The 13,164-nt window shown below is 37.1% G+C and overlaps 1 protein-coding gene across 16 annotated transcripts in view; it reads right to left on the reverse strand.

Moving 5' to 3' along the window:
• KDM6A (lysine demethylase 6A) overlaps positions 1-13,164 on the reverse strand; it is a 149,605-nt gene that overhangs the window by 98,254 nt on the left and 38,187 nt on the right. For all 16 annotated transcript variants that reach the window (XM_005526512.3, XM_088051717.1, XM_005526511.3 and 13 more), the window contains exon 4: positions 5,393-5,442. In XM_005526512.3, coding sequence (XP_005526569.2) covers positions 5,393-5,442 — 50 coding nt within the window. The remainder of the gene's footprint in view (positions 1-5,392; positions 5,443-13,164) is intronic.

A 13,164-nucleotide genomic window follows, 5' to 3' on the forward strand; every position in this document is an offset into this window, starting at 1 on the left:
CACCCACATACACAACTGAATTTTCCTTTGGCATTTGGCTTTCTGAAGAGAATTTGATGTTGGATGATTTTGGTGGATTTTGGTTTGGTTTTTTGTTTGGTTGTTTTTTTGGAGTTTTTTTCTCTGTATGGTTTTGGATTCTTCTCTGTTTTACAAAGATTACCTGAGCAAAGTGAGGGGAAACTCTCCTATTTGTATACATGTAGCCAGAAATTTATTTTCAAGAATAATTTAAGAAATAAATATGAAAAAAGGTAAAAATTTAGACAGTAATTCATTCTACTGTCCAGTAAGCATAGGCAGGGGAGTACCAAACAGGTGCTTTCCAGAACTAAAGTAATCCCTCACCTTGCTGCCAAGTTATGGGATTTACTTCCCCCTTCTCAATTTCTCTATTTTTTCTTAACTAGACCATGCGGTGTTCTACAGTATAGCCTTGCAACTGCAAATTCAGTTTGTACCACGTTGGCACTCAGATGTTCTTAAAATCCACTATAACACAGAAGTAGGTCTTTGAAAACCTTTCCTGGGGTTTACCAAACCTCTTTGATGTTTTACCGTGTCCACATAAATAAAATCTTTATTAAAAAGAAGGGTGATTAAGGCCATTTTCATAAAACGATAACGAGTTCCTGACAGATTTACTTTCCTTCTAGGCAACTTTCCAGCAAAAGTCAACAGCTAACAAGAATTCTATATCTGAATTCATGTTGGAGGATATAACTCACTAATTAAGTGTTCCTTAAACATTTCAAGGAACATTCAGACTTTCTGACTGATCCACTCCAAGCACTGCTTGATAAAGAGATACTACAGCTGAGTGTAGCTGAAGAAATTGAGGTCTCTTTTCTTTCTCAGGCACTCTCAAATGAAGTTCTACCATCCTATTCCACAGTAACGTCTTCCTTGAAAAAGAAGTATGTCATTTTCACAGTAACATCCAACATTTTAAGATGCATTTCTAAATGCTGTGCCTTGTCAATCCTTCAACTTATTCACATATTAATAGAAATGTTCACATACCTGCATACCCCATCTGTTACTCTGATAAAACACAATTTTTAATAAAAAAACCTTAAGCCAGCAGGGTGCCACTCTGATGAATTAACACAGAATAATGGACTTCAGCACTGCTGTTGTCATGTTCCTCTTGTCCACAATCCCCTGGATTTAACAGTGTCTAGAAATCTTCATTCCCCAAGCACAAAGCTGTCCCTAACAGATGCTCAAACACTTCAGAGAAACAGCATAGAGGAATTTGTTGCTCCCTAACATAGCTGTAACCAAGAGGTTTTATTTATTCAAACTCTGTGCTGCTACAACTGCAGGCACACAATTCCTAACTGACAATATGTCAACATTCACCTACTTGCAAAGGCCACAAACACTCTTTAATCAAGATTATCAACCAGACAAGGGCTACAGCAGCAGCACCATGCCCAAGCAGAGATCTAATCAAAATACTGGATAACCAGGCTCTTCTCTCAGGAACTCTCCCAGGAATCACTCTAGTGAGCACTGACATCTCTCGGAGCCCCAAACCTGTGGAACAGGGTTTCTTAGGTTTCCCCTGCCCTGGACAACTATGTCAGTGCAACAGATCCAGATGTTTTATACACTTACACTCAATTCACTCACACAATGGAATTTCTGCAGGACAACCCTACTCAAACTCAGGTGTTATATAAAAGAGTTCAGTATGATCAAGTCCGTTATAATACAGCCACGAGATGATTAAAATAACTTCCTACAGGTGCCAGATATCTGCCATCATGTTTGGATAAAATCAGGAATATCTTACTCCTTTGCTGAGCTTCTAATCCTGCCTCCTCAGAATATGTCAAAACAGATAATCATGGCAGACATTTACACTTGATATCTTTATTTTCCCAGGAGCATCAACATCTACAAACTGCAGTTCTAGCTGTTGTCTCCCTCTCCTGAACTGCCCTTTGTATCCGTTCATCCCCCACAGTCCTCCTCACCTCCCCCAACATGTTGACACAGGAGAGTTTTAAAAAGAAATCAGAATGAAGTACATTGCACAGAAGGGAGATTTATTTTAGCATAGGCACATAAGAAGAAACATTGAGAGAACTACTTGAATACAAGAATGAAAGTCAGATCGGCTTTTATCCAACTTGAGATATTTACTTCACAAGATTTCAAGTCAAATAATTTTCTTTTTTAAATGTAGAGTTAAGGTACCACAGCGTCTTTGTAGTCAAGAATTGCAGAAACTCAATTATTTTGCAAGACATTTTACACTGACCCAAAGATTACACCAAAAAATGGTCTACTTAGGAATAAGCAGCATAATGCAACCCACCACCTTCAAAACCATCCATACAGGTAGCTCTTTGAAAGGAAATAATATCTCATCAGCACAGAGGGAGTATTGATCTGCTAAATGGCAAAATACAGCATCTCCCTAACCTTTCACCTTCACTGCTGTCACTGGAGTACATATCTAGAATATTTTTCCAAAGTGTTTTTTCCTTTTCTTTTTGTTCCAAACGATCAACACAATGCTTACTGTAATAACAACAAGACAACTCATGCATCAAATTCTGTCAGAAAACAACCTGGTTGTTTCAGACCAGACCATCAGAAAAATCTATGGGGAAAAAAAGAAAGTAAAATGCTTTTTTCATGAAAGGAAATATAGACTGTGTATCATGAAACGAACAATGCATGAAAATAATGCTCAATTACCAACCCCATGCAACTCTAAAAATCCAAAGTAGCAGAGAGCAAAAATACTTTATAAAATGAGGGCAAACTACACCCAAAGCAATCTGAAAACTCTCACGGTTTTTCTGCAAGTTCTCTCTTTAAAAAACCAAAGCACATAGAGGATACTTATTCCAACCACGTAAATTTGCACTGTGCGACAGTTTGTAATTTCAGATAAACCGCCCAAGTTTAAAAGGCTGTTCCTGTCTGACTTCAGACCTGCCTTATATAATAATCTTGATGTGACTCAGCACTCTCCAGTTTCCCAGTTCTTTCACACAGCTCCCCCCACAGCTCACAAATACCACCCTTTCTTCACACCCCTTCTCTCTCTTCCTTTCTTTACCATCACAAATTCCAACAACTTAACTGATGACACCCGGCCCTGTAAAAACTAAAAACTTTAAAAAAAAAGATCCCAAAAAACAAAACAAAAAAACTTTCAAAAAAATCCACAAGAGTAAAATAAGGAAATATGACTAGTTTTTTGCCATCTGTATCTCTTTGGAAAAAAAAAAAAATAAAAATCACAATGCAGAACAAAACAGCATAAAAGTGTGACCAAAAATACACCATAAACTTTCTATTCTTGACTAAATGGTTTCTTACAGATACAAGGCACTAAGGATGACAAGAAGCAATAAATACTCTCAGTAGGAGGGAGGAGGGGAAGGTCTTTCTCTAGACCCAATGCAGGCATGCAGGCAGATTCCCAGTACCAACACTAGAATAGATTCATCACCCATTAATAAGATTAAAATATTATCCACCTGTGATTTTTACCACTTTCAGTAAAAAAGTTTTTAGCTGAAAAATGGTTTTGGACTTTTTCAGGCTTTTATAATGAATAATGAATATTTTAATGTCAAAATGAATATCAAAACGAATAAAACGTCCTAAGATTATAGAAAAAGAACCACTTGGGGCTACATGTTCTGAAGGAAGCTCACAAGGAGATCCTTCTCAGGGGAGGACAACCTGGAGAAAAATCACTGGTTTTTTGGTTTCTTCTTGTTGTTGGGTTGGATTTTTAATTTGTAGAACTTGAAATGCTCTTTTGTCAACTGCAAACAATGCTCTCATGTTTGCAACTGGAACTATTCAAAATAATCTCTGCATGGTAGAATTCTGGAGATATATACAAGAAACTGGTGTGTTAAAATATCACACATTGCATACAAACAGTAATTTTATTGCCATCAGTGCTCTTGAGATGAAACTGCAAAAAAAGTCAGAGTTTACATGTATTTTAACTGCAGATAATATTCTGAACCACACTGAAAACAACCTATACCTACAGAAATATATAATCATTTTCATTCCACCCTGAACTGCGAAAATGCAAGGGAAATAACTTAGTAATCACCTACCACTTATTTCAGTAATGAGCCACTGGAATAAAACCAGAAAAAATAATTCCAGTAATAAACTATTTAGACATGCTTAACAAGAAGGAGTACAAACAACAGAAACTATTATAATTTATTTTTAATTAATTGATCGATTTCAACACTTATTTACAGAAACCTTTAAAGCAGCTCACCAAGAGCAAGTAAGAAGAACAGATTAATGCTTTTATTGTTGTAATTTTAAAACTGCAGGGGTTACTCCTGGAAAAACTTTAATTCCAAAATGGCTCAGTCCAATATGGCACTTGCACAACTCCTGCTGGAGCATGGGCTTTACAAGGCAATACCAAAAATTTCCCTAGGATCCTCCAACTGGAGCTCTCCCATATCTGCTATAAAATACTTTTTCCAGTTCACTCTTCCACCCTTAATTTACCCTGCCTTTCTCCCCATCCTCTGCCCAAATGGGAGAAGCTGCCACAGTGTTTTTCAGAGCATTGTTACAGTCCCTATAAATGCAAAGAACACACAAAATGTTGTTTCTCTAATGCCATCTCTATGTGGTACCAAGAGCTCTTCCTGAGCCCACCTTATGTGAAAGATGCATTTATCCCCACTTCTAAGGAAAACAGCTGCTTAAGACCATGCAAGTATCTACTGTGTTATGTGCTTTCTGCACCTCTCTCTCAATCAGGAGCTTCAAGTTATTTCATGTGACAATATACCAATGCTGACTATTTCTGACAATGCCACTGCAAGAATTCTTTCCATTTTATTCATCTAAAGTCATGATACCTCTACTTACAAACACAATACCTCTAGTTACAGGCAAGACAGCTACAGGATCTGCTCCTATCTGACGCAAAAATGTTATTTAAAATACTGAAAAGGACTTTAAACAGTTTTGTGTCTGTGGAAACAAAAAGCAACCTGAGAACATTTTTCCTATTCCCCGTCCAACGCCTGCACAGCAGCTTTCAAGTGGGTCTGCTTCTCTCCATACACATATCCAAGTATCTGTGCTGCATAAAAAAAACCCTGAAGTAATGGATAATGATGGCAAAAAAAATTATTTTAAACTTGTCAGCTTAATTGAGCTGCTTTTTCAATATAAGACTTGAAGATTTACTTTCACTGAAATGTATAATGGATTGCACATATAGGTGAACATTTACATTAAGATTTACTATGCAAAAAAGTAATTGCAGGTAGATACTCCAAACTTATATTGAACAGAATCTACTTTAAGAATTTGAACATTTACAGCAAGACATTAAAAACAAAACAAAAAAAGAGCATATACAGACCTTCCAGTAGTCAGATTGTAAACTGTAGTACCTCTGGTATGCAGATAATGCTGTAGGAAAGAAAAATGAATGTTCAATTTGTTTTGTTTCATTTTTTTTGAAGACAAAGATAGAAATCCTTAAGAGTCAAATACACAACATTAAAATGATAAATGGTTTAATAAAAGTAACACTGCTATGATAAGTACACTGTTGTGGGCAACGCATTCCTTAAGATTATAATTTTGTTTTATGAAATGTCAACACAAAAGTATATTTATTATTAAACTTACAAATGTAAATCAAGCAATATTTTAAAGAAAACCTATAATGAAGAAATAATTTGAAATTTTGGGATTTTCATCTCGGACAAAGCTGTTGTAAGATTTAAAAATTTAATCATGTAGCTCATTTACCATGCTCCCTGATGCCCTGTAATTTCTGAAGAACTGGTGAGGAGGGACATACAAAGAGAAATCAATTTCACATGGCCTTTCATTCTGAGAAACAAAAGCAAGCAGAAAAAAAATAAAAGCTTACATTTTATTCAACAGCCAAGACTAACCTGGAAATCAGCGCTAAGAACAGCTCTGTTCAATAGAGTATTAGTTCTACTTAACAACCTATTTCTCCAGCCACTGTTCCTGCATTCCTCTTCCTCACTAAAAATTCTGAGTGATTCATCTCGCCCTTGGGCTAACAGGCCACCTTGGACTAGAACACCAACAGGCTTTACTTTTTTCTAAGAACCATAAAAATGAAGGAACTAGAAACCATAAAAAATTAAGCATTTTAACTAAAGATTCACTGCAGTAACACCCAGATACTGATTTTTCAAGTGTTTGCTCCCTAAGATTTAAGAATGGAAAATACACAATGTGTGGAAATCAAACAAAAGAAGAAAACTCCAGTTTTGGAAAACCATAAGCACTGAAGAGATTAAAATATAAGAAAGAACAACGTGTACTTTATGTGCAGCTTCATTTCCTGCAAGTGCCATGGATAAATCATGTCCATAAATGTTACCACTCTTCAATGTCTGTCTTGCATATTCATTTTTGTAACTTGATGAAAGTTCTTGTGCTTAAGTGAAGATCATATACATAAGGACACAGAACACCTCTGCACTCATCTGCCTATGGAGACTCACAACCTTTATCAGGAAACAGACACGTGCTGATCCATGCCAATGAGGTGCCCCTTCCCACCAAAATGTTTGTGAAGCCAATTTCTAATTTTGATGTTCTGAACTGTGGTTTATTTAGAAGTCCAGATTAAAAAAATGATCTCAGAAGAACACTCATTGACATGCAATATATTTAAAACACTTACATGCAACTCAGACAAACAAAATCACTTAAAAATCTGATCTTTCACAATTTAAGAATGTAATTCCTCCTCCAACCCCTACCTCCCCCAAAATAAAACCCAAGCTGGTACAAACTGAAAGGTATTACTGCAGTCTAACAATGCAAGTTAAAGAATGTTAAAACTAAGCATATTTTAGTCGTATTCTGTAAATATGTTTTAAAAGATTTTCATAGTAAGATGAAATAAAATCCTACTCCCCCCACTAAAGTCCTTCTAGATTCAATTTCTCTCCGGTATCATTAATAAGTTTCCAACAAAAAGGAGTAATTATCTTCTGAACACAGTAATGACTTTGCTTTCCCCAACAGGAACATGCACATGCACTATGAGACAGTTTTCTAATGCATCACATCACAAACAAAAGGAGTCTTTTTATTCAAGCAATACCTATCCCAGTTTTAAGGGTTAAAATATATTTCAAATACTCAGGGCAACAGTACCATATTATGCAAGTTTCAAGAAACTGAGAACTTCTTGTAAATTTTTTTTGTAAAGTAACTACTGCAGTCAACTATAGAGGGGATGTGGATAAAAAGATGAAAAGAACATTAAATACAATACTAGGGATATATACTGGGAAAATGAAAGGGAGAACATTTTCACTGTAGATGTTAAAAAATATAGGAAGTACCCACACATCCATTAAAAAGGAGAGCTGGAATATGCTTACCTATAGCAGTTAAGGCACTGCTAGTAAGTTCATAAAATGTCAACAGTATTAAAAAAATACATAAATAAATGGAAGAACTTAAAGAGAAAGAATAGGAAAAAAGAACGCAAGAAGAAACTTGCCCTGAAAAATCCTAACACCTCCATTTAAAATAGGGAAGTTATTACAGAAAGGGGTCTTTTGCTCCATGACATTCTACCAGTTTTCTTTAAGAAAAAGGATGTTTGGCTGTGATTTTCTTTTCTAACTCTTCCGTTCTTCAATAAAGTTCAGCAACTTCCCACAGGAACAGCTGAAGTGATCATTTAATGTGCCAAGCTCCGTTACAATTAAAAACAAGCACATGGGAAGCGTGGACTGCTGAAGTCTATTTATGTTTACGTGATAAGAAGATAAGGCCTCCATTCTGAGGAGCCACATTTCCCTTCCAGAGGAACAAAGAGGACACTTCAGTCTTCCTCAGTGTCTGAAGTGCCCAATCCTCCTGGTGGGTTCAGAAACCCCCAGGGATCCAGCCTGTTCTAGGCTAACAGTATTCTCTTTCTACTTAACTTCTTGCAGATGAAATGCTAGAATTCTCAAGGAATCTGCTAAAAATGCATGAGGATGAATCATGGAGGGTTCCCTTAAACCAGAGCTAAAGGTTCCTTTCCTCCTCAGTGGAGGGAAAGTGTTACCATGCACAGTTTCAGTATTATCAGTGCTCAACTTACACTGAGTTACCTGTGAAATCTGATTTTAGCCCCTTTTACAACTACACGGAATACCTACATTAAATATCTGCTCCATGAACACTCAAACTCTGCTGAAAAGTATTAAAGGAACAGAAAAATAGAAAAAAATAAAATGTTCTTTTTGCCAGAGCCCACATGAAATATTCCTAATCAAGCATATCCCTAAGAAGAATCTTGCATATAAGATGCCAGAAATCAAATTATGAAAGCAAGATTTTTGAAAAGCTGAACTAATCTAGATATAAAGGAAAACGTGAACCATAAATTTTGAACCCTATTTTATTTCATAGACCCTGAGTGAGCCACCAGTAAGCAGGTATTTATCCTAAATTCTATGGTGTAGAAATTAGTACCTTATCTAAAACCTGTACTGTGGAACTACAAGCAATTTCTCCCTTAAATTAACTTTGTATCTACAGGTAGTAAGTGCAAATCCCTCAAAATACAAACCTTATTCTAAAAAAAAAAAAAAAGAACAACTGAATCTGCAGAGCCATAAGGATTTTACTCAAGTCCCTATCTGTCACACAGGCTGTGCTTTATCAGTGTTATGATTCTGAGTGTAGGATGATATTCCCTGGTTTATTAAAAAGCAAAAAATCGCAGTTACTTGGGTCATGCAGCACATTAGTAGAATTTTAAAAAGATGAAAAAAAAACCCAAAAACAAACAAAACAACAAAAACTAAAGGCTGCAATATCATTTTGCACCTTTACTTTTCATCCTAGACTAGTCATTCTAAAGCTAGACAATTTTTGTCACAAAAAGATTCTATCAACTACTGCCCCTCTTTCAACATAGGGTCAACTCTCATTTTTACAGATACAAGTGAATTACCCCATTTCAGTTATAATGTCCTTCTTAAACATTATGAAATGAGTGCTTTGAAATCACTCTTAGGCACAGCAGGATTCTGCAGACAATCTTTTGATTAGGAACTTACTATTGAGCTTTTTTAAATTTAAAAGTTTGCCACTGAAATTCTTACACATATGGAACTGTATAAAGACAATAAAGGACATAAAAACTTCTTTTTTCCCTGCATGTGAAACACTCATGAGCATCTAGAGAATGCATGTCCAAACTCAAAGAACAGGACTAAGCATCAACAGCAGGACAATGCCTCTTGCCTCACTCTCAACCACATTTTGTAGTCAACCACAGAAAACTCTTAAAAGCACAAAATTGACAGACCACATTCAGACACCCAAAACAACACTCAACAATTGCTAAAAGCAGCATTCAGTTACCTATTTCCATCCCTCTGTCCTTTATTTAATTTCTAACTCCATCGGTTTATGCTCTTGCTATGAACACCTCTCTCCAAAACCTGGCCATGTATATTATTTTCCTAACAGGTTCCTCATGATCATGTTGTTGAAAACCCTGTGAGTGGCAGCTAGCACTTACCATCCCCCCCAGAGGAGGGGACGTGTATACCCCAAAGCTGTACGCAGCTTTTCAAATCAATCACCATCTGCTATATCACTTGATGAAAATAAAATGTTTACCTGAAATAGCTCTGAAAAGTAAAACACCACCTTTCTACAAGAATTGCAACCATTGAACAGTAAGTATGCTTCTCAGCTCAGGCTCGTTTCAGAGTCTGTCTGTAAACCTCAGGCCCCTGGTGCAGAGCTGACCCTCCATGAGTTCACACACTGGGGATTCACTGGTTTCCTCTCACAAGTTTTTAGTCACCCAGAACTACCCACTTTGCAACATGTATGGTTACTTTAACCCTGACAGACTTTATTATGTCCACCTAAGAGTTTGCCTTCCTCTCCTACTATGATAGGACGACCAAGGGACATGTCAGAAGCAGACCATGTACAAAGCTTGTTCCTTATTCCCCCTGTTTAAGATTTCTTGGTATCATATAGAAAATAAAAAAACAAATTTGACTTAATTACCAGTTAAGTGTTTTCAGGATTTTTTTTAATCTACTTAATTTCATAGGATGTTGGCAAAATTTAGTTCCAGTAGCAAGGTAAGACAATCTCTCCTTGTATCCAGAATCTAAATACTTGACCTAAACTAAGGAAGGTGAAAGTGGAGAAGAAAAACGTCTTGACTGAGTGACAATCACGCATCTGTCACCTTTAGCACATTTCATCACAAATCATTCAGTCACAGAGGATGGCTTTTATGATCTGCTCTAACAAACCTACTTTATGACACCTTAAAACTTAAGAGGCCTTCAAAGTGATGCAAACAAGGAGCAGCTTGAGTATTTTAGTGCTTGAGTAAGAAGAAAGTGAACTACATACTAACACCATCTAGTGGCACCTTGCAAGGCTAAATGTGACTAACACAAAGTTTTGGCTTGCTGAACTTAGAAACAGCAAGCTTTAATTTGATGATATACCCTGAAAAGAAAACTTTAATACAAACCAAAGCTCCATATTGGTCTGTGTAAAGCAATCTTTATTCTTAAACACAATTATTTTTAATTTAATTTTTAAACAAGCACTGGTATTTCTCAGTGCTTATCTGATGTGAAAACTAACAGTGAAATAGAAAATTAGCTGAAGAACTACATAAAGGGAAGATTGGAAAGAGCACATCTCTGGTCTTAAATATGACTGCTTCCAGGAAAAAAATCTTCATTATACACCTAAGAGATATATGCAGGTTGCAGAAATAACTTAAATATAGTGCAGGTTTTACCCACCAAGGTGTTTTAACCTAGCAAGATGAAAACTGCTCTGCCATAAAATTAAAGACATCAAAAGGTGAGAAAATTCTACGGTTGAGCCAATAGAATTGGCTTTCCTGGGTGAACACTGGCTGGATGGCCAGGTTCAGGGAGTGGTGGGAAATGGAATTACATGCAGGCGGTGGCCCGTCACCAGTCGTGTTCCCCAGGGCTCATGTGGGGGTCACTCCTGCTTGCTATCTTCATCAACAACAACCTGGACGAGGGCATCGAGGGCTGAAGTTCAACAGGGCCAAGTGCTGGGTCCTGCACTTGGGACACAACAATCCCAGGCTGGGGGAAGAGGGGCTGGAAAGTGACTGGTGGAAAAGGCCCTGGAGTGGGGGTCACCAGCTGGAGGAACATGAGCCAGAGGGCCAAGGAGGCCAATGGCACCTGGCCTGTGCCACCAATAGTGCAGCCAACAGGACCAGGGCAGTGACTGTCCCCCTGTGCTATAAACTGGTGAGGCCACACCTCAAATCCTGTATCCACTTTGGGGCCTCTAAGGACAAGCAGGACATTGAGCTGCTGGAGCACGTTCAGAGATGGACAATGGAGCTGGGGAAGGGTCTGGAGCAGCTGAGGGAGCAGGGGGTGTTCAGCCTGAAAAAAAAAGGTGCTCAGGGAACTCACTGCCTTCTACAAAATACCCGGAAGGCAGCTGTAGTGAGGTGAGGCATCACCTGGTCTCTGCTTCCAAGCAACAAATCTTGACAGGTCAAACAAAATGGCCTCAAGTTGCACCAGGAGAGATACAGATTGGATATTTCAAAAATTTCTTTTGTGACAGGGTTGTCAGACATTGGCACAGGCTGCACAGGGAAGTGGTGCAGTCACCATGCCTGGAGGTATTTAAGACATGTAGATGTGTTGCAGTGGTTCAGTGGTGGTCTTGGCAGTGCTGAATTAATGGCTGGACTAGGTTATCTTAAAGGTTTTTTCCAACTTCCATGATTCTAGGATTCTGTAATAACCCAAAAAAATGTGGAAGTAAGAGCAGCAAAATGCCACTCAGGTCTTTTGTTTTAAGGCCTCAGGCAGATGCTGCTCTCTGTTTCCTCCAGAGATTTGTACTCTAAGTACCAAAGAGACAATCAAAGAAGCCTGAAGCATGACTTCCTTTTAACACAGAATGAAGGTTGACACACAGAAGCAACACAAGCATAGATTTAAGACAGAAAAATCATCAAATAGTCCTCTAAGAAATTTTATTAACAACTCCACATCCTCATCTAGAAATGTAATGCAGCAGCAAAGTGGTGTGAAGCCCACTGTCCCATAAAAAATTAAATGTGAAAGATATACAAGAGTTTGACAAGTTCACAGTTAAAGAAATCCTTTGGAACTTGAACACTACTAAAGTCTTAAAATACTGAGAACCAGTGAAGAAATCCAATGAATTCTCATCAAGCTCAAAAACACTTCCAAGAGTGTATTACACAAAAAGTGTACAAAAAAAGTGTAGCAATTGTTTATTTAGAACACTGCCCAAAGTGAAAATTTTCAGACAACCAGTCAAAAACATGGTCCTGGTATATTTTATAATAAAACCATTGACTGCTAACCTCTGTTCCACATACAAACAATTTATTAAAAAAAACATTTTTATGTTCTAAGCTTCCTTCTTTCTACAGAAATTTCACATAATGGTTTAAACCACCCAAAATTAAACCACCCAAAATTTATCTCGTCTTCAGGTTTCTGTTACAGCTCTAAATAGAAGCAACTCAAATTCTACCACGTAGTACCAGTTACAAACAACAAAATAAACCTTAAACCTAAATATCACACTTATTTGAAACAGTCATCTCTTCCTTGACTCATTCAAGCTATTTAATTCATTCTAGTTCTTCAGGACTCATCAGTAAGACAAGATAGCCCAGCAGGAATCAGCACAATCCTGTCCATGCTGTGAACTTCTCCCTTATATTTTATAAAATTACCGCTACTAGCCTGCACCTCAGAGCACAGCACATGAAAATGCTTCCCAATAACAATACTTCCTTTCAAATTTCTGAAAGATGTTAACCACCACAGAGATATTCCCTACAGAGCTGGAACTGTAAGTACAAAAGAACACATGAACGCTGTTGCATTTGGGAATTTCTCACAACCAAACAACTTTACAAAAGATCAAAGTGTTTAAATTTTGGGTTTAGGTTGCATTGTAATAAAAGAGCTACTAATTTACATTCTGGGGTTTTTTTTAGTACAGTTTTAAATGTTAGATTAATGATTACTAAAAATAGCCCCTGAACTAATGAACATTATCTTATAAATGACTTAAAATATTTTTGTATTAGTATTTTTGATTAAG

Source organism: Pseudopodoces humilis, chromosome 2, assembly GCF_049639895.1.
Source record: "Pseudopodoces humilis isolate 2021_Gansu_Grassland_sample_001 chromosome 2, ASM4963989v1, whole genome shotgun sequence".
Classification (NCBI taxonomy): Eukaryota; Metazoa; Chordata; class Aves; order Passeriformes; family Paridae; genus Pseudopodoces; species Pseudopodoces humilis.